This window comes from Balaenoptera musculus, chromosome 10, assembly GCF_009873245.2.
Source record: "Balaenoptera musculus isolate JJ_BM4_2016_0621 chromosome 10, mBalMus1.pri.v3, whole genome shotgun sequence".
Classification (NCBI taxonomy): Eukaryota; Metazoa; Chordata; class Mammalia; order Artiodactyla; family Balaenopteridae; genus Balaenoptera; species Balaenoptera musculus.
The window spans coordinates 29,317,735-29,340,807 of NC_045794.1; the positions used below are offsets into that span (position 1 = coordinate 29,317,735).

The following is a 23,073-nucleotide window of genomic DNA, read 5'->3' on the forward strand; positions in this document are numbered from 1 at the left end:
CGACAGAAGAATGAATAAAGAAGATGTGGTACATATATACAATGAAATATTACTCAGCCATTCAAAAGAATGAAATAATGCCATTTGCAACAACATAAATGGACCTTGAGATTATCATACTAAGTGAAGTAAGTCCAATTGAGAAAGACAAATATTATATGATATCACTTATATGTGGGATCTAAAAAAATGATAAAATTGAACTTATTTACAAAACAGAAATACAGACTTAGAGAAAGAAGGTATGGTTCCTGGGGGGAAGGGTATAAGGGAGAGATAGATTGGGAGTTTGGAATTGACATGTATACACTGCTATATATAAAATAGTTAACCAACAGGGACCTACTGTATAGCACAGGGAAATCTGTGGGATATTCTGTAATAACCTAAAAGGGAAACGAGTTTGAAAAAGAATACATACATGTATATGTATAATAATAGATACATGCAGTGTATATAAATCACTTTGCTGTACATCTGAAACTAACACAACATTGTTAATCTATGCTACTCCAATATAAAATAAAAATGGCAAAAATGGCAAAAATTAAAGATAAGGAGAGAATCTTAAAAGCAGCAAGAGGAAAGCAACTAGTTGCATACCAGGGAACTCCAGAAGACCATCAACTGACTTTTCAGCAGAAACTTGGCAGACCAGGAGGGAGTTGAATGATGTATATAAAGTGATGAAAGGAAGAAAATTATAACCAAGTATACTCTATCTGGCAAGGTTATCATTCAGATTTCAAGGAGAGATAAAGAGCTTTACAGGCAAGCAAAGATAAAAAAGAGTTCAGCACAACTAAAACGTTTTTACAAAAAATGTTAAAGGAAACTTGCTAAGTGGAAAAGAAAAGACCACAACTAGAAATATGAAAATTATGAAAGGAAAATTCTCATTGGTAAAGGCATACATATGGTAAAGGTAGTTAGATAAAGCACTTATAAAATTAGTAGGAAGTTTAAAGGACAAAAGTAGTGAAATCAACTATACCCACAACAAGCACTTAAGAGACACACAAAACAAAAAGATGTAAAGTATGATGTCAAAAATATTAAACGTGGGCTTATAACGTGGCAGGGGGAGGAGTAAAATGAATGTGGTTGTTAGAAAGCATTTGAACTTGAGACTATCAATTTAAAATAATCATATATATATATATACACACACACACACACACATATATATATAAAATCACGAACAAAAAACATAATAAATCTGCACACAAAAAAGAGAAAGGAATCCAAATACAACGCTAAAGACAGTCATGAAATCACAAGAAAAGAGAGTTAAAGAAAAAGGAGCAAAAAAGAAAAACAAAAACAACCAGAAAACAATTAACAAAACGGCAATAAGTACATACCTACAAATAATTACTTTAAATGTAAATGAACTAAATGCTCCCATCAAAAGATATAGAGTATGTTGCCTCTATGCCTACTTTGTGGAGAGCTTGTATCATAAATGGAGGTTGAAGTAATCAAAAGCTTTTTACTGCATCTATTGAGATGAGCATATGGCTTTTATTCTTCAATTTGTTAATGTGGTGTATCACATTGATTGCTTTGCTGATATTGAAAAATCCTTGCATCCCTGGGATAAATTCCATTGATCATGGTGTATGATCCTTTTTATGTACTGTTGGATTTTGTTTGCTAATATTTTGTTGAGGATTTGTGCATCTATGTTCATCCCTGATATTGGTGTATAGCTTTCTTTTATTGTGATATCTTTCTTTGTCTAGTTTTGGTATCAGGGTGAAATTGGTCTCATAGATGAGTTTGGAAGCATTCCTTCCTCTGAAGTATTTTGAAATAGTTTGAGAAGGATAGGTGTTAACTTTTCTCTAAATGTTTTGTAGACTTCAGCTGTAAAGCCTTCTGGTCCTGGACTTTTGTTTGTTGGGATTTTTTTGATTACTGATCCAATTTCATACTGATCAGTGGTCTGTTCATATTTTTTACTTCTTCCTGGTTTAATGATGGGAGAAAGTAATTTCTAAGAAGTTTTCAATTTGTTCTAGGTTGTCCATTTTATTGGCATACAGTTGTTCGCAGTAAATGCCATATATTGCAAACCCACAGCTAACATCATACTCAACAGTGAAAAGCTGAAAGCATTTTCTCTAAGATCAGAAGAGCAGGATGCCCACTCTCACAACTTTTATTCAATATAGTTTTGGAAGTCCTGGCCACAGCAATCAGATAAGAAAAGGTAAATAAAGGAATCCAAATTGCAAAGTAAAAAGTAAATGTGACACTGTTTGCAGATAATATAAATACATAGAAATACACATAGATAATATAATACATAGAAAAATACTAAATACACCACCAGAAAACTGTTAAGAGCTCAGCAATGAATCTGGTAAAGTTGAAGGATACAAAATTAATATACAGAAATTTGTTGTATTTCTATACACTAACAATGAACTATCAGAAAGAGAAATTAAGGAACCATCTCATTTCCCATGGCATCAAAAAAGAATAAAATACCTAGGAATAGATTTACCTAAGGAGGCAAGAGACCTGTACTTGGAAAACTATCAGGCACTGATGAAAGTAACTGAAGATGACACCAACAGGTGGAAAGTTTTATCACATTCATGAATTGGAAGAATTTAATATTGTTTAAATGACAATACTGCCCATGGCAATCTATAGATTCAATGCAACCCCTATCAAAATACCAGTGGTACTTTTACAGAACGAGAACAAATAATTTTAAAATTTGTGTGGAGACAGAAAAGACCCTGAATAACAAAAACAATATTGTGAAAGAAGAAGAGAGCTGGAGGAATCACACTCCCTGACTTCAGACTATACTACGAAGCTACAGTAATCAAAGTAGTATGGTGTTGTCACAAAAACAGACACATAGATCAATAGAACAGAATAGAGAGCCCAGAAGTAAACCCACACACTTATGATCAATTAATCTACAACAAAGGATGCAAGAATATACAGTGGAGAAAAGACAGTATCTTCAATAAGTGATGCTGGTAAAACTGGAAAGTTACATGTAAAACAATGAGACTAGAACATTTCCTCACTCCATATACAAAATAAACCCCAAATGAAATAAAGACCTAAATGTAAGACCAGAAACCATAAATATTCTAGAAGAAAACATGGGCAGAATACTCTTTGACAAAAATCATAGCAATTTTTTTTTTTTGGATTTGTCTCCTAAAGCAAAGGAAATAAAAGCAAAAATAAACAAATAAGACCTAGTTAGACTTAAAAAACTTCTTCACAGCAAAGAAATCATTGACAAAATGAAAAGACAACCTACCAAATGGGAGAAAATATTTGTTAATAGTATGACTGATTAGGGCTTAATATCCAAAATATATAAACAGCTCATACAACTCAATATCAAAAAAACCCCAAACAATCCAATTAAAAAATGGACAGAAGAACTGAATAGACCTCTTTTCCAAAGAAGACAGACAGATGGCCAACAGGCACATGAAAAATGCTCAACATTGCTACTCTTCAGAGAAATACAAATTAAAACCACAGTGAGATACCACCTCACACCTGTCAGAATTGGGTATCATCAAAAAAGAACACAAATAACAAATGTTGGCAAGGATGTGGAGAAAAAAGAACCCTTGTATACTGTTGGTGAGAATGTAAATTGGTGCAGCCATGGTGGAAAACAGTATGGAGTTTTCTCAAAAAACTAAAAATAGAATTACTATATGTTCCAGCAATTCCACTCCTGGGTATATACCCTAAGGAAAAACAAAATCACTAATTTGAAAAGATACATGTGCCCCAATGTTCACAGCAGCATTATTTACAATTGTGAAGATATAGAAGCAACATAAGTGTTCATCAACAGATGAATGGATAAAGAAAATGTGGTTCTGTCTATAATGGAATACTACCCAGCCATAAAAAGCAGTGAAAATTTGCCATTTGCAACAACATGGATGGAGTTGGAGTATATTATGCTAAGTGAAATAAGTCAGACAGAGAAAGACAAATACTGTATGATATCACATACATAAGGAATCCTAAAAAACAAAATAAGTAGGGAATTCAACAAAAAGGAAACAGACTCACAGACATAGAGAACAAATTAGTAGGGGGGGCAGTATAGGGGTAGGAAATTATGAGGTACAACAATCATGTATAAAATAAATAAGCTAAAAGGATATATTGTGCAATACATGTAGTATAGCCAATATTTTATAATAACTATAAATGGAGTATAACCTTTAAAACTTGTGAATCACTATGTTGTACAACTGTAACTTATATTGTACATCAACTATATCTCAAAAAAAAGATGTAAGCTGATACCACCCCCCAATAAAAAGATATAGAATAGATTAAGAGATTAAATAACAAGACCTATACATATGTTGCCTGCAAGAGACTCACTTCAGATCTAAAGACACACATAGACTGAAAGTTGATGGGACAGAAAATGGTACTCCATGTGAATGGAAACAAAAAAATAGCTAGGGTGTCAATCAGACAAAAGAGACTTTAAAACAAAATTATAACAAGAGACAAAGAAGAACACTACATAATTATAGGGATTGATCCAACAAGAATATATAACAATTGTAAATACATATGCACCCAATCTAGGAGCACATAATAGATAAAGCACATATTAACAAAAATAATGGGAGAAATTGACAGTAACACAATAATAGTAGGAGACTTTATACTCCATTTACATCAATGGGCAGATTATCCAGGGAGAAAATCAATGAGAAAACACCGGCCATAGGACACACTAGAGCAGATGGATTAATAGATACATATAGAACGTTCCATCCAAAAGCAGTAGAATGCATACTCTTTTCAAGTGTTTGTGGAACATCCTTTAGGATAGATCACATGGTACACCATAAAACAAGTCTCAAAAAATTGAAGACAATAGTAATCATATCAAGCATCTTTTCCAGCCACAAAACTGAGATTAGAAATCAACTGTGAAAGAGAGAAAGAAAAAAAGAAAGAAAGAAGGAGGGACAGAGGGAGGGAGGGAAGGAGAGGGGGAGGGAAGGGTGGAGGGGGGAAGGAAGGGAGGGAGGGAGGGAGGCAGATGGAAAAAATGCAAACACCTGGCATCTAAAAAACGTGCTAGAAACACTGTGGACCATTACAGCAGTGGTCTCAACTGGAGGCATGTGTGTACAAATCTCACAAATAATGCTGAAGAAGGCCAGACACAAAACCACTATGTGATTTTGTTTATATAAAATTCAAAACTAGGCAACACTAAACTATGGTAATAGATGTCAGAAAAGTGATTACTTTGCAGGAGGGTGAATAGTGAATGGGAAAGGGAAGAGAATGGCTTCTGCAGTGCTGGTAAACCTGTTTCTTGATGCAGGAGCTTGTTATAGAGTATATTCAATTTGTGAAAATCAATTGCACTGTATATATAAGATCTGTACACTTTGACTTACAAAGTTTATTTTTAAAATGGACTCTTTAGTTCCATCTCTTATGTTTAGAAAGCCCTTCCAAACTGAGAGATTATTTCATAGTCATCTATTTTCTTTTCTTTATGTTTTTTTTCTTTCTACTTATGTGGAAATTATTTTGGTCAATGGTATGAATTTTAAGTTAGTTTGAATCTCATATATAAATTATTTCAAGTCATATGAAAGTATCTGTTATATTTCAATTTATCATTCTTCTTATTCTCATTCAAAAGTAGAAACTTGGCTGTTCTTGAATAAACAGCTACCACTTTAGTGGGTGCCAACCTGAGTTAATGTATAATGTTGGGTTTGGGAGATAGATTTTAATATTAAATATTGTCTACAAACCAAATTAAAAAGTAACATTTGCAGATAACTTGAGTTTTTTCCTATGACAAGAAGTTAATCCTAATTCAGCAATGGTGACACTAGAGATATAAAATTTTGGAAAGGTGGACTTATAACCCACATCTTTTCTAACACACATTTATAAAACCTCAGCTCCATTCCTTTGCCCTCATTCCTGAGCTTACTAGAATGTTTTGTCCTATTCTCAACAGTTCTTCCCCATAAATTCCCTTTCTTCTGTTTCTATAAATATATAAATTCTATGACTCTATAAATTCTCTTTCTTCCATTTCTATGATTCAGGCTTTCTTTAGTTCTGATTTCTTTTCTCTTTTCCTAAGCTACATTGTATAAAATATTTTCTACTGCTCTGTTGCTCTCTTTACTATTCTTTCAGTATCAGTTTACTTTTAAAAAACGTATTCCCACTACATTATTGTACAAATTATGATACTGTTGTAAAAAAACACCAATTTCAGCCTAGTGACAAATATTTATAAATTTTTACATAAATACCCATATTTGTTCCATCTTTTAACCTAGTGAAAACTGCAAATAATTACAGAATTAACTTTAGAAAATTCATTCTAATGACAATAATGGCATCCATTCATTGTTTATTGCTTACAGATGCAGGAGTTGGCAATTAAAGTGGTGGATGAGAGCAAGGGAGGCATCAATATGATTATGTTATTTCAAGTGTGCAAGCCTGGGATTATTATAATGCCTAGAGATGATATTCAAGGGGTGTAAATCAATAGAGTCAAAGTAAATATAAGAATACAAAAACATTTGTCTACTCACCTATTAATAATTAGCCATTGTTCAGAGTCTCTTGTGTCCCTTCCTAATAACCCCAGCTTCTGGGAAACTTCCCCTAGGCTCTCAAGGCCACCTCACAATCCAGCAATTAAAAGATTGACCTTGGAAAAGAAAAGAACTTCCAGGACCCTACTCCCATTGCTCTCATCTATTTTGACAGGTGACAAACCTTTGGAATCTTACCCCTGGTAATCTTACAATGGAATAAAACTCATGAGAGGAATGGCAGATTTAAGGGTAAAATTGATGATTAATTCAAACTTGAACATAAGCAAATATTAGGGCTCAGTCTCCTATTTGTAAAATAGAGTTAACTCTAAAGGTCCCTTCAGCTCTAAGGACTCTAATATTACTTTATTACAAAAATTAGAAATTAACTTATTTTCCAAACTTGATTGATGACACTGTAATGTAAGCAAATGAATAGTAAGGTGATCAAAAATAAAAATTTACACTATAAATATATTTTTTAATTTGAATTTGATAATTCTACATTAAGTTGGTAAAACTCATCAGAATTTGAACATGGAATAAAGCATAAAGTTAATTAAGCTGTATGACAAGAAGATCATAGATATGTGAATATAAAATCTAAGATGTCTATAAATTAAAAAAATGAGTAAGGGGCTTCCCTGGTGGCGCAGCGGTTGAGAATCTGCCTGCCAATGCAGGGAACACGGGTTCGAGCCCTGGTCCAGGAAGATCCCACATGCCACGGAGCAACTAGGCCCGTGAGCCACAATTACTGAGCCTCGGCGTCTGGAGCCTGTGCTCTGCAACACGAGAGGCCGCGACGGTGAGAGGCCCACGCACCGTGATGAAGAGTGGTCTCCGCTTGCCGCAACTGAAGAAAGCCCTCGCACAGAAACGAAGACCCAACACAACCATAAGTAAATAAATAAATAAATAAAATTAAAAAAAAAAAAAGAGTAAGCAAATGACAGCTGAATTAATTACTAAATGCCCGAAGTTTCACTAGAGAAATAAAAGCTCTAATAGTATTCAAGATAATTTAACAATTTCAAGTAAAGGGTGGAAATGAGGAGATAAATAACAAACACTGATGGAGAACTGAGAGTCCATTACATAGACAACATGGTTATTTTAAATACTATCTTCTATAACAATGAAATAACACAGCAAGAATCTACTATTGGGTTGGCCAAAAAGTTAGTTCGGGTTTTTTCCATAACATCAAATGAACTTTTTGGCCAACCCAATACATTAAAGGCATTATAATCTGTAGTGTGAGGAATAATAAGACAAAACACAGTACTTAACCTCAAGAAGTTTACAATTTAATATGAGAGATAAAGCAGAAAGAAATAATTTCAATATAAGACATACTATGTTAGATATGCTAAATAAATATTCCTAAATGGCAAGTGCAACACACAAGAGAGAAGGATTAAATGAATTTAGACATATAAAGAAATCTTTCAGACAATTCACAGCACTTAAATTGATCTGGAATAGAAAACCAACAGGCAAAAATAAACACAGAAGAAGTTTTCCATGTGTTGAGGCTATCTAAGCAAATATATGGTGATAGAAGAGAGCAGGGCAAACTCTGAAACTGCATAGTTGATAGTGGCTTAGAATAGCACTTCCCAAAATCTATCCTGCATATATCTTTTAGTTACACACCAGTTTGAAATGTTTATATAATTCAAAATCTTATTGAAAATAAGAAAAATCTTTTTTCCTTGAAATACAGATCTGAGAGAATCCAAAATCATTCAAAGTGAGTAAAAGAATATAAAAATATTAAGAAAAATTAAAATATTGTTGTATAAAGATTGGAGTTTTTCATTAAGTCATATCACCTGGCAAGCTGTCTGGCACATAGTACATGTTCAATAACAATTTCTTCCAAAATTAATTAACAGAATTTCTATTGGATGATAAATAAATAAAAACATACAGAAGTAAAAAATTGATTGCCACTTCAGTTTTCAAATATATACTAATTAAATCATTCTTTCATGAGAGCAAGAGTAATAGATTGAAGGGGAAAAGAGGACAACACAAGCTAAATGTGAGAAAAAATCATTACTTAAACTTTTAGTAGGTGGAAGAAAAAATAGTATGTAAGTAAAATGTAGATTATGAAATTCTGTTTATTAACATTTTTTTTAAAGTTTCAAAGAAGTAATAGGTAATGGAATAAGGAAAGATGCTGACTCTTATCTATTGAATGCGTGTTTAAGACATTGAAGGTTAATTGCAAGTAAACAGAGGGCTATTGTTAGAGAAAGATTAATTAGAATAAGTGAGGAAATTAAAATAATCAGAAAAATATAAAGGTTTATATAAAAGCCTCCTTGTAAATAAGTTATAATGTCTCAGACAATGTTAAGTTCTTGAGCGAAGCACTGAACCAGGAATCAGTTATTTCATACCATGATGACACATAATCATGCAAATAAAACATCAAATGCATTTATCAAATATTATTTTCAAAGGTGACATACTAGAAAATGATAGCATTTGTACAGCATTTCACAGATACATTTATTTACTTATAATGAGTATCACTATTTTAAATGACTACATTTGAAAAATTCAGAGTGATGAAATGAAATTTCATCAAAATTTCAAAATGAAAGTTTTACTCTATGTTCAGAGGACACCACAAGCCAGAATTTTATGACTGGCAGTTCACTAGCTCAGCCATTTCATCAAATCATCATTTTCTGGGAGGCACAAATTTACTCAGTGGCCCTTTTACAATCAGTCCCACATTAGAACCACTTGGTTTTAATGCAGAGCTGTTCCATTAATGCTCCTTTAATTTTAAATTAAGCTACTAAGTCAGCTGAAGGAACCTGAAGAATTTGAAGCTTTTCAAGGTTACTACCACTGATTGTTTTGTAACCCAGACAAGTCAGTTTCTTAGCACTTCAGCTTTTCAATTGTTAAAATGAGGTTTAAATATTCTTCCTTCACATCACTTGATGAAATGGTAGGAATTATGGGAATGATTTTAGAAAAGTGGTGTAACTTGTTGAAATTAAGTACATAAGTACATTTAAACCAATTATTCATACCAAGGTGAAGTGATGTCTCTGCACTCTCAAATCACTCTTAATGTGTTAAAATTTTTAAAAAGTACATATGACTATATTTCTTTTATTTTAAAGTAGCTCAGGATACCCATTTTAATGTCAGCTGGTTGCTTGCTCAACAACATTACCACATTTTTTTATACCTCACTGATGCACAAGATGTTTGCTAGAGAATTAATTTCAAGTTGATGAATTGAGTCAGACATACCATCAGATTTCTAACCTAAGATCACACCAATTCCTGAAGTTCCTAATCTGTAAATACCATTATCAGCTCAATTATCTGATGTACCCTAGCAAGTAAAACACAATATAAGCATGTAACACTGTCAACCATTTTTCATTTGAATTTTTGACTGAAATACTCTCTAGATTGAAACATCAGATTACTCTATTGGTTTCCTATGGTTAAATTTATAGACTAAATAATATAGATGACTGACCAGCTTTTCTCCACTTTATAAGGGGACAACTCTAAACTTGTATTGAATGCAGACAAATAAAACTGATCTAAAAATAAAACAATTGATATAAAGTTACTTATATGCATATTATATGGTCTTTGTTAAAAACATAATAAACAGAAACCTCAATTAAATACAGCCAGGAGATCATCAGAGGAAGCTCTCTCACCCTGCAACAATAGCAGAGTCCAAAGGAGAAGAAAGACTCATCTTCCTGGCAAGGACTCAGACAATGAAAAGCCACAGAGTCTTTCTTTCTCTCTCTCTTTCTTTCTCTCTTTCTCTTTCTTTCTTTCTTTCTCTTTCTTTCTCTCTTTCTCTTTCTTTCTTTCTCTTTCTTTCTTTCTTTCTTTCTTTTTCTTTCTTTCTTTCTTTCTTTCTTTTGTTCTTCCTTCCTTTCTTCCTTCCTTCCTTCCTTTTTCTTTCTTCCTTCTTTCCTTTCTTTCTTTTTCTTCCTTTCCTTCTTTCTTTCTTTCTTCCTTCCTTTCTTTCTTTATTCCTTCCTTTCCTTCTTTCTTTCTTTCTTCCTTTCTTTCTTCCTTCCTTCCTTCCTTCTTTCTTTCTTTCTTTCTTTCTTTCTTTCTTTCTTTCTTTCTTTCTGTCATCTTTATTGCAGTATAATTGCTTTGCAATGGTGTGTTAGTTTCTGCTTTATAACAAAGTGAATCAGCTATACATATACATATACATATAACCCCATTTCTCTTCCCTCTTGCATCTCCCTCCCACCCTCCCTATACCACCCCTCTAGGTGGTCACAAAGCACCAAGCTGACCTCCCTGTGCTATGCGGCTGCTTCCCACTAGCTATCGGTTTTACATTTGGTAGTGTATATATGTCCATGCCAGTCTCTTACTTTGTCCCAGCTTACCTTTCCCCCTCCCTGTGTCCTCAAGTCCATTCTCTAGTAAGTCTGTGTCTTTATTCCCATCCTGCCCCTAGGTTCTGTAAATTGATACAGCCACTATGGAGAACAGTATGGAGGTTCCTTAAAAAACTAAAAATAGAACTACCATATGACCCAGCAATTCCACTACTGGGCATATACCCTGAGGAAACCATAATTCAAAAAGAATCATGTACCACGATGTTCATTGCAGCTCTATTTACAATAGCCAGGACATGGAAGCAACCTAAGTGTCCATCAACAGATGAATGTATAAAGAAGATGTGGCACATATATACAATGGAATATTACTCAGCCATAAAAAAGAAGTGAAATTGAGTTATTTGTAGTGAAGTGGATGGACCTAGAGTCTGTCATACAGAGTGAAGTAAATCAGAAAGAGAAAAACAAATACAGATTCTTTCTTTACTGTAGCTCTCCCAACTTCTTTTTCTTCTTTATAAAAGCAGCCCCTTCCCTTGCCCTGCAGGGACTTGCATGTGTCTTCCCCTGGTTACAGACTCTGAACTGAGATTCTCCACTGATCCCAAATAAAGCCATCTTTGCTGGAGAAATATCTGGCAGTTTATTTGTTTCAGGTCAACAATTTCATTAAACTTTACACAGTGCTGTCCAATATGATAACTGCCAACCAGATGTTGCTACAGGGTACTTGAATTGTAGCCAGTCTCAATTGAGATGTGCCGTAAGCATGAAATACATACCAGACTTCAAAGACATAGTATAAAAAATTTAAAATTTTCTCCTTAATAATTTTATATTGATTCCATAATAAAATAACATTTTGCATGCATAAGATTAAATTTAAAAAAATATTATTACATCAATTTCACTGGCTTAGTTTTACTTGTTAATGTTGCCACTAGAAAATTTGAAATACACATATGACTCACATTATATTTCTACTGAACAAAGCTAGTCTAGCTGTCAAAAAGGAAAAAAAGGATGGAAGCCACCAAGCAGATACTCTTTTCTAAAAAGAAGAATCAAAAGCATTAAGATATACATTTAGATATACAATTTAAATAATGATACACATATAGAATTTATGACAAATATTAAAGATGGCAGGAAGACAAAGAACAGAAAACAGTCTCTGTTGATAATTACATTGTATCATAAAACACGAGTATCATGTCATGTTCACTCTGATTTAAGAAAAGAACATCTACATTGAAAAATTATGCCAAATATATAAAAATGAATGCAAAAATGTAATAGCAATATGTTAATATGCCACATGTAACCATAAGGTGGAATATCAACTTGTATCAAAGTCTACACAGTGACTATTTTATTGTATTATAAAACTTATATCTGCATTATTTTATAACTTTTAAGCATCATTTTTATCGGAGACTAAATTGCCTTTCAAATTTCATATATTATTTAGTTGAAAGGATTATCAAACTCATTTAATGATGATTTTAATTTTGCTTTTTATAAGTCATTCACAAAATGATAATTTTGCTTACATTAAAAAAAAAAACCTGCTTTAGTGTACACGGATTATACAGAATTCCACATTAAAATATTTTATATTCAAATATAGAGATATATTTCACATTAAAGAAAGCATTTTTATCCCAACATTAAAAAGTTATTAGGCCACTTATATAATTAAAATGCCTTCCTCTCATTATTCTACTAATTGTAAAATTCATTTTGAAGAAATATTTAAAGTTTCCCTAACAATCTTTTCCCTCCCAACTTCACCCTTTTATTGTCAGAGAGTCTTGAACTCCTCAGGCTTCCTTTGAATGTGCTGTTCATGATGGCATATCTACCACCTGCCAATCTTTCTCCCAAATAATTGATGATCCAATCACAACACAAACTTATAAAATCATGTATCCAAATATTTTCTTTGCTGCTAAATTCATGTCTCCAAGAATCATTTTTCATTGAAAAAAGTTCCTAAAGCTAATGAATCAAATGCTTCACTTCTTTGAACTACATTTCATAAATGATGTCTTTCTCTAACTCTACTTTTCAATCTATCCCTACTGTCTTTCACTTGCCTTTGCTCTCACTCTAATTCACATAATATGAGACAGCTCTTTTATACATTTCACTAGCCTGTTTGATGTCTCTTAGGATTCTTTCAAAATATACACTCATTCATCTCTACCAAATTACCAAAATTGTTGTTACATAAGACTTTTACCTAAGAATGATTCATCCATTTTTTACATCATATTGAAAGCAAGGTACAGGAATACCTTGGAGGTATTGTTAGTTTGGTGCCAGACCACCACAGGAAAGTAAATATCACAATAAAGTGAGTCACATGAATTTTGGGGGTTTGCAGTGCATATAAAAGTTATGTTCATTCTCCAAATAGATCACATGCTGGCCGCAAAACAAGTATCTATAAATTTAAGAAGATTGCAATCATATCAAGCATCTTCTATGACCACAACAGTATGAAACTAGAAATAAACACGGAAATCACTGCAAAATCACAAAATGTTAAGGCTAAACAATATGCTAAAAATCAATCAATGGGTCACTGAGAAAACCAAAGAGGACATTAGAAAAGACCTGAAGACAAATAAAAATGGAAACACAGTGATCCAAAAGTTATGGGATGCAGTAAAAGCAGTTCTAAGAGGGCAGTTTATAGTGATACAAGCCTACCTCAGGAAACAAGAAACTCTCAAATAAAGAATCAAACCTTACACATAAAGGAACTAAAAAAAGAAGAACAAATAAAACCCAAAGATAGTAGAAGGAGAAAAATAATAAGTATCAGAGCAGAAATATATGAAAGAGAGCAAAAACAGAAAAGACTAATGAATCAGAAGCTAGTTCTCTGAAATAATAAACATATTGATAAACATTTAGCCATGCTCATCAATAAAAAAAGAGGGCCCAAATAAATAAAATCAGAAATGAAAGGGACAAGTTACAACTGATACCACAGAAATACAAAAGATCATAAGGGAATACTAAAACAATTACACACCAATACAATGAACAACCTAACATAAAATAGACAACTAAGAAGAAATAGATAAATTCCTAGAAATGTACACTCTCCCAAGACTAAATCAAGAGGACATTTTAAATAAAGACCAATTCCAGTAATGACATTGAATTGGTAATCAAAAAACTCCCAACAAACAAAAGTTCAGTACCAGATGGATTCACAGGTCAATTCTACCATCATTTAAATCACTTAAGCATTTAACCATAATTTAATCATTTAACATTTAACACAATCATTTAACACCTATCCTTCTCAAACCTATTCCAAAAAGTTGAAGAGGAAGGTATGTCAGAATCACTATGATATCAAAACCAGACAAGATGCCACAAAAAAGAAAATTACAGGCAAATATCACTGATGAGCAGACATGCAAAAATCCTCAACAAAATATTAGCAGACGGAATTCAAAATACATTTAAAGGATCATAGACCATGATCACGTAGTATTTATGCCAAGGATGCAAAAATGGTTCAATATCTGCAAATCAATAAATGTAGTACACCACATTAACAAACCAAAGGATAAAAAGTATGTGATCATCTCAATAGATGCAGAAAAATCTACTGACAAATTCAATATCCATTTATGATAAAAACTCTCAACAAAGTGGATATATAGGAAACATACCTCAACATAATAAAGGCTATACATGACAAGCCCACAGCCAACATCATACTCAATGCAGAAAGGCTCAAAGCATTTCCTCTAAGATCAGGAACAAGAAGAAGATGCCCACTCCTGCCACTTTCATTCAACAAAGTATTAAAGGTCCCAACCACAGAAATCAGATGAGAAAAAAAATTAAAATATATATATATATATATATATATATATATATATATATATATATATGAAATTCTAAAAATGCTATCAGAAAACTATTAGAACTAACAAATACATTCAGTGTCAGGATACAAAATTAACATACAGAAATCTGTTGCATTCCTATACACTAACAACAAACTATCAGAAGGAGAAATTAAGAAAACAATCCAAGTTACAACTGCATCAAAAAAATAAAATGCCTAGGAATAAATTTAACCAAGGAGGTAAAAGATTTATACTCAGAATACTCTAATACATTGTTGAAAGAAATTGAAGATGAATCAAAAAAAAAATGGAATGACATACTACGCTCATGTATTGGAAGGATTTATATTGTTAAAGTGACCACACTACCGAAGGCAATCTACAGATTCAAAATCATCCCTATCAAAATACCAATGGCATTTTTCACAGAACTAGGATCAATAACTCCCAAATTTGTATGGAAATCTCTGATAGACAAAGCAATCTTGAGAGAGAAGAAGAAAGCTTCAGGTATCACTCTGCCTGATTTCAAAGTGTACTACAAAGCTACTGTAATCAAAATATTATGGTACTAGAACAAAAACAGAACCATGTATCAGTGGAACAGAATAGAGAACCCAGAAATAAACCCACAATTACACGGTCAATTAATCTACAACAAAGGAGGGAAGAATATAAAATGGAGAAAAGAGAGATTGTTCAATAAATAATGTTGGGAAAACTGGACAGCTATATTCACAAGAATCAACCTGGGCTACTTATTCACACCATATACAAAAAGAAACTCAAAATGGATTAAGACTTAAGTGTAAGAACTGAAACTATAAAATGCCTAAAAGAAAAAGTAGGCAGTATACTCTCTTACATTCATCTTAGCAATAATTTTTTGGATCTGTCTCCACAGGCATAGGAAACAAAAGAAAAAGTGAACAAACGGGACTATATCAAACCAAAAAGCTTTTGTACATCAGAAGAAACTATCAAGAAATAAAAACACAGCTTACTGAATGAAAGAAGATATTAGCAAACAATATATCTGAAAAGGGGTTAATATCAAAAATATGGAAGGAACTCATACAACTCAACAACAATAAAAACAAACAAACAGAATAAGAAATGGGAGAGGACCTAAATAGACACTTTTCCAAAGAAGACATACAGATGGCACATACACCAGGCACATGAAAAGATGCTCAGTATCACTAATCATCAGGCAAATTTCAAATCAAAACCTCAATGAGCTATCACTTTACACATGTTCAGAATGACTATCATCAAAAAGACAACAAATAACAAGTGTTGGTGAGAATATGGAGCAAAGGGAATCCTCATGTATTGTTGGTGGGATTGTAAATTGGTGAAGCTACTATGGAACACAGTAAGACAAATTCTCAGAAAATTAAAGAACCACCACATGATCCAGCAATTTCACTTCTGGGTATTTTCCCAAAGAAAACAAAAATACTAATTTGAAAAGATATATGCACACCAATGTTCATTGCAGCATTATTTACAATAGCCAATATATGGAAGCAACCCAAGTTTCATTTGATAGATGAGGAAGATGATACACACACACACACACAATGGAATATTACTTAGAAATTTAAAAAAATTGAAATCTTACCATTTGCGACATGGATGAATCTAGAAGGTATTATAATAAGTGAAGTAAGTCAGACAGAAAAAGACAAACACCTCATGATCTCACTTATATGCATAATGTAAAACAAACAAACAAACAAAACTAACAAACAAAATGAAAACAGACTCGTAGATACAGAGAACAATTGGGTGGGTGCCAGAATGTAGGCAGGTAGTGGGTATGTGAAATAGGTGTAGGTGGTTAAGAGGTACAAACCTGCAATTATGTAATAACTAAGTCATGGCGTACTACACAACATAAGCAATATGTTCAATAACATTGTAATAACTTTCTATGATGATAGATGGTTATAAGACTTATCCTGGTGATAATTTCATAATCTATGCAAATGTTAAAATACTTTGTGGGCTTCCCTGGTGACGCAGTGGTTAAGAATCTGCCTGCCAATGCAGGGGACACGGGTTCGAGCCCTGGTCTGGGAAAATCCCACATGCTGCGGAGCAACTGGGCCCGTGAGCCACAACTGCTGAGCCTGCACGTCTGGAGCCTGTGCTCCGCAACGGGAGAGGCCACGACAGTGAGAGGCCCGCGCACCACGATGAAGAGTGGCCCCCACTCGCCGCAACTGGAGAAAGCCCTCACACATAAACGAAGACCCAACACACCCCAAAATAAATAAATAAATAAATTTATTAAAAAAAAAAAATACTTTGTAGTACACCTGAAACTAACAATATTGTATGCCAACTCTATTTCATTTTAAAATGTTATGTTCACACTGTACTGTTGTCTATGAAGTTTGCAATAGCATTATGTCTAAAAGAAGCAATGTGCATACCTTAATTAGAAAATACTTAATCACTAAAAATGCTAATCATCATCTGAGCCTTTGGCGAGTCACAATCTTTCTGCTGGTGGAGGGCCTTGCCTTGATGAATTTTTCTACCCATGTAAGCAGAAGAAATAAGGGGAGGTGCTTCCTCAGGACAGGCCACTTTTTCAATCAAATTTGTTCCTGTATTAACAGTAGTGCTTGGGTATCTAGACATTCTCATCTTTAGGGGCTTGGCTGCTGGCTTATATAAAACACAGAGAGAATGACCTTGCTTAGATCTTGAGCTTTAACCTAATGCTTCAGCTCCGTTTACCAGTGAGCTCTAGGCTGGAATGGACAACACTAGCCAAGTAAAATTAAGTGCCTTTGATTTCCCACTTATTCTCCTTTGGTATCTGTATATTCAGTCCCTTCAGGAACCACCTAAAGAAACAGTTATCTAGAGCAAGGTGAGATTTGAGCATGTCTGGGTCCCTTGGCTTAACATCATTTAAAAACACCTCAATATCAATCCTACTTAAAACAGTAGAAACAGTGGAAAAATACTTATAAAAGAAAGAGAAAAAGTAGTGTGTTCCATTCTTTTACTCATTAACATGCTGTGGTATGCAGAGGGAGACCATGATTTTGGAGTTCTGCTTAACTATTTTTATTGGCAATCACCAGACATAATTTCAGAGTTTTGTTTTGCTGTTTGTTTGTGAGGTGTGTGTCTTTTTTTTTCTTTTTGGAGGGGGAGCTCAGGTGTGTTCCCATGGATGATAGGTGTGGAAAGGTTATAGGAATCTTCAGAGAGATTATGAGATACAGAAATTTGAGAATCACTACTCTAGATATAAAACTAGAAATCTGTAAATGTGCATAATGAGAACTCATCAAGTCCAAGTTGAAAATCTTTACTATATTAATAGAAAGAAGGACGACCTCTATTTTATTTCACAAGTTTAATACAATCATTCTTAAAATCTCATGTGAACACCTCAGTAATGCTTAGAAAAACAAGACAAAAAATATTCAATCTAAAATTAAAATTTGAAAATGTGGTCATTTCAGTATATTTGCTTCTTAAAGCATTATAAGTTTTAAGAGCAAAAACAAAAGAAAAGACAATGCCTTACCTTCCATCTCGATCCCAGTCATACACCTCTACTTTGACTGTTCTGTCCATGGGGAAAACATACACACAGAGTGAAGTTACTTAGTAAGATCAAATTAACATATGATTGAATGTTAAAAAATAAGTTATAGATTTTCTTAGATAAAATAGTGTATGCTTTCAATTTTTACAAAATAGTTTAAAGTTGATTTTGCTAATTTTAATACTATTCTTCAATTTATATCTTAAAATAGGTTTCTAAAATCATACAGATTTTTAATTCTTTAAACAGAGTAGGAAAGTATATGGGAAAAGCATTTATAGTTTGACATAGCTTCTCGATGGAGAGGAATAGAGCTACTCCTCCACTCTTCAAAACCATTATCTTAGAGAAGTATTTCTCAATCTCAGCATGGATCAGAATCACATGGAGGGCTTGTCAAAACGTGAATTGTTGGACCTCATGCCCAGTGTTCCCAGTTCAGTAGCCTTGGGTTCGGCCCAAGAATTTAATTTATACAAGTTTCATCAGGTGCTGCTGATGCTCTAACTAGGAACCATATTATAAGAATCACTTTCTTAGAATGAGTCCAATTAAATAAAGTTATGATACTACTAAATGAATAAAGTGACAGTCAAGCAGCATAATAAATTTTAAAGTAAATTTAATGACATATACCAATATACCAATCAATAGTTCTTTCTATGATATTTGTTAATATAATAAATCTTCATTTTTCTAATATACGAGTAATAAGATAAACAAAATATCTTTTGGGGTGAATAGGGGTTTTTGTATTATAATCTTACAATCAACTTTCATAAGAAAAAGAAAAGTTCTTTGATACTAAGAAATCTTCAGGAATATTGTGGGAAGATCTTCAGGGCCACTTCACCCACCTATTTGTAAAACACCAGAATCTCCCTGTTCTACATCTCTAGAACTTTTATAATTCAGCCACCATGGGAGCAATGATGTCAAATAGGATTCTCAGGAGGAAATCAGGGTTTATAACATATGTAGTCATAATCTTATGTATCTTGTATATTTACTTATTCCTCTCTAGAAAGATAATAAATACCAAATGAAAATCTTGAGGCAATGAAAATTCTGGGATGACTTTTGAATATGTTAAACAAATATTCAATATATTTTTAGCACTTTGCACATTTTTTTCTTGAAAAATTAGTTAAACCAAATTTTAATTTCTCATATTATCCCTCCTCCCCAAATCACTGTGGATTAAAAAAAAAGTTATTTAAAAAATTCTGAATAAATCAACTATGCTTTTGTAAATACACACTTACATTGGTAAAGAAGCCAACTTAATTTTTAAAATTCAACTTAGATTATTGGATACAAAATCTATAGTGAATATTCAAAACTCTCAGAAAAGTTGTCATTTATTTTACCTGTCATAATCGCCATTACATAAAGCTCTGACTGAGATCTTGAATGCTTGCCATATAGGATTTAGAGTGTTTTTGACAACTTCTGTTTTATGACAAATTGTAAAACTGTAAAAAAAAGTTTTCAGTTATTTTCATGATTCAGTTATAATATATTGTTTTAGTAGTCATTCTTCTGTTTCTTTTTGTGCAGAATACATGTTACCAGTCCCTCTATTGCTGCTATATCAGTCAATAAAAAGAGATTTGCAGTTTTAAAACTTTAAAGATTAGCTCAACATAACATAAAGCAATGAGATTTTGCAATGAGTTTACTAAAAATGATCTGCAAATTCAATAAATCCTAAAGCTGCTTTGTAAATACTCTCTATAAAAATTGTGGTGACATACTGATACAGTGAAAAGTATCCATGGGTCACTAAGAATATGAAGGTCATCAGTAACCCTGAGAAGGGCAGTTTTGTTGGAGTGCTGGAGACAAAAATCTGGTTGGAATGGGTTTAAGAAAGAGAAGAGAAACTGAGGCAGAGTGTATAAACAACACTTTTGAGTAGTTTAGCTGTAAAGAGAAAAAGAGAAATTGGGGATAGCTTAAAGGGGAAAGATTAGTCAAGAGAAACGTTTGTTTTTTGTTACTTTTTAATTTTTTTCAAGATGAAAGAAATAACAGCAAGGTTGCATGCTTAAGGAAAAAGTACATTAGAGAGAAAACAATTTGTGATTCATGAAAGAAAGGGGATAAAAGATAGAGCAATGTCCTTAAGTAGATGGAAATGGATGGGATAGAGGGAATCAATGGAGGGGTTGGCCTTGGGAGCACAGATAGTCATTTTGCAGAGCATTCAGGAAGGTCGAGCACAGGGGTAGATGCTGTGATGGGATCTTGCAGAAGTTCTCCTCTTGCTTCTGGTTTCTTATTAAATAGAAAGCAAGATAACCAGCAGAGAAGGAAGAAGGCAAAAGTGCTAAACTGTCTGGGAGGGAGGGAACACTGATGGATTAAGGAAAGGGAGTAAGATTCCTAGGGAGGGCTAAGGGCCTATTTAAGATTAATGTAATAAATTTATATTCAGACCACTCAGTATGTGGTTCTTTCTTTCTTTAAACTGTTGACTCTATGTACCTAAAGAATCCCTAAAGGGAAGAAAGATAGCAATTCAAGAATATATAATAAGGGGTAGAATCCAGGGAGCCTTAAACTAGGTTTTCTGATTCAAATTCCAGTATTGTTTCCACCGAATCATTCAATCTCCAGACATCAATCAGGTCCTGGAAAAGTTCTTGCCTAAATGCAAATTTATGCAGCAGTTACTGAGCTATAAAATGTTTTAAATAAGCTTGGTTAGAACAATACCTAAACTCAACCTTCACTAAAACCTTAGTCATGAAGTGTTCTAAATTCAAGGGATCCCTCTAATAGGCATGAACATGAGAATATTACATAACTACCATAGTGAACATTCTGTAATTAAGCCCCACAAGGAAATAATCTCATTTTGAAAGGGCCTTGAGTCCATTTTCCTCTTCTCAGGCAAGAAAGGGTCTCTCTGCATTAAGAGATCAAATAGAAACATAATATAAATGGATCATGTATTCAATTTAATATTTATGGCATTAGTGCCATACTCTTCCTGGTAGTATCCTCACCTATCTAAAGAAAATCATGTTACTAAATTGACAGAGCTCAAGAGAATATGTGTATATAATGTGGCCAAAGGCTCTCTAAGTTGAATCACCCAAAGCAATGTAGGAGTCACTGGGGGCAAAAGACATTAAAGAAAGAGAGAGGATAGAGAAGACTCTAAAAGGTTAATCAACAGCCAACATCGTCCTCAATGGTGAAAAACCGAAACCATTTCCACTAAGATCAGTAACAAGACAAGGTTGCCCACTCTCACCACTATTATTCAACATAGTTTTGGAAGTTTTAGCCACAGCAGTCAGAGAAGAAAAAGAAATAAAAGGAATCCAAATCGGAAAAGAAGAAGTAAAGCTGTCACTGTCTGCAGATGACATGATACTATACATAGAGAATCCTAAAGATGCTACCAGAAAACTACAAGAGCTAATCAATGAATTTGGTAAAGTAGCAGGATACAAAATTAATGCACAGAATACTCTGGCATTCCTATAAATTAATTATGAAAAATCTGAAAGTGAAATTAAGAAAACACTCCCATTTACCACTGCAAAAAAAGAATAAAATATCTAGGAATAAACCTACCTAAGGAGACAAAAGATCTGTACACAGAAAATTATAAGACACTGATGAAAGAAATTAAAGATGATACAAATAGATGGAGAGATATGCCATGTTCTTGGATTGGAAGAATCAACATTGTGAAAATGACTCTACTACCCAAAGCAATCTACAGATTCAATGCAATCCCTATCAAACTACCACTGGCATTTTTCACAGAACTAGAACAAAAAATTTCACAATTTGTATGGAAACACAAAAGACCCCGAATAGCCAAAGCCATCTTGAGAACGAAAAATGGAGCTGGAGGAATCAGGCTCCCTGACTTCAGATTATACTACAAAGCTACAGTAATCAAGACAGTATGGTACTGGCACAAAAACAGAAATATAGATCAATGGAACAGGATAGAAAGCCCAGAGATAAACCCACGCACATATGGTCACCTTATCTTTGATAAAGGAGGCAAGTATATACAGTGGAGAAAAGACAGCCTCTTCAATAAGTGGTGCTGGGAAAACTGGACAGATATATGTAAAAGTATGAAATTAGAAGACTCCCTAACACCATACACAAAAATAAACTCAAAATGGATTAAAGATCTAAATGTAAGGCCAGACACTATCAAACTCTTAGAGGAAAACATAGGCAGAACACTCTATGACATAAATCACAGCAAGATCCTTTTTGACCCACCTCCTAGAGAAATGGAAATACAAACAAAAATAAACAAATGCGACCTAATGAAACTTAAAGTCTTTTGCACAGCAAAGGAAACCATAAAAAAGACAACCCTAGAATGGGAGAAAATATTTGCAAATGAAGCAACTGACAAAGGATTAATCTCCAAAATTTACAAGCAGCACATGCAGTTCAATATCAGAAAAACAAACAACCCAATCCAAAAATGGGCAGAAGACCTAAATAGACATTTCTCCAAAGAAGATATACAGATTGCCAACAAACACATGAAAGAATGCTCAACATCATTAATCATTAGAGAAATGCAAATCAAAACTACAATGTGATATCATCTCATAGCAGTCAGAATGGCCATC

At 33.3% G+C, this 23,073-nt stretch overlaps 1 protein-coding gene across 3 annotated transcripts in view; it reads right to left on the reverse strand.

Moving 5' to 3' along the window:
- The window catches only part of CPNE8 (copine 8), a 318,962-nt gene that overhangs the window by 112,821 nt on the left and 183,068 nt on the right, over positions 1 to 23,073 (reverse strand). For all 3 annotated transcript variants that reach the window (XM_036867581.1, XM_036867580.1, XM_036867582.1), the window contains 2 exons: positions 19,819 to 19,923; positions 18,428 to 18,469 (listed from right to left, as the gene is read on the reverse strand). In XM_036867581.1, coding sequence (XP_036723476.1) covers positions 18,428 to 18,469; positions 19,819 to 19,923 — 147 coding nt within the window. The remainder of the gene's footprint in view (positions 1 to 18,427; positions 18,470 to 19,818; positions 19,924 to 23,073) is intronic.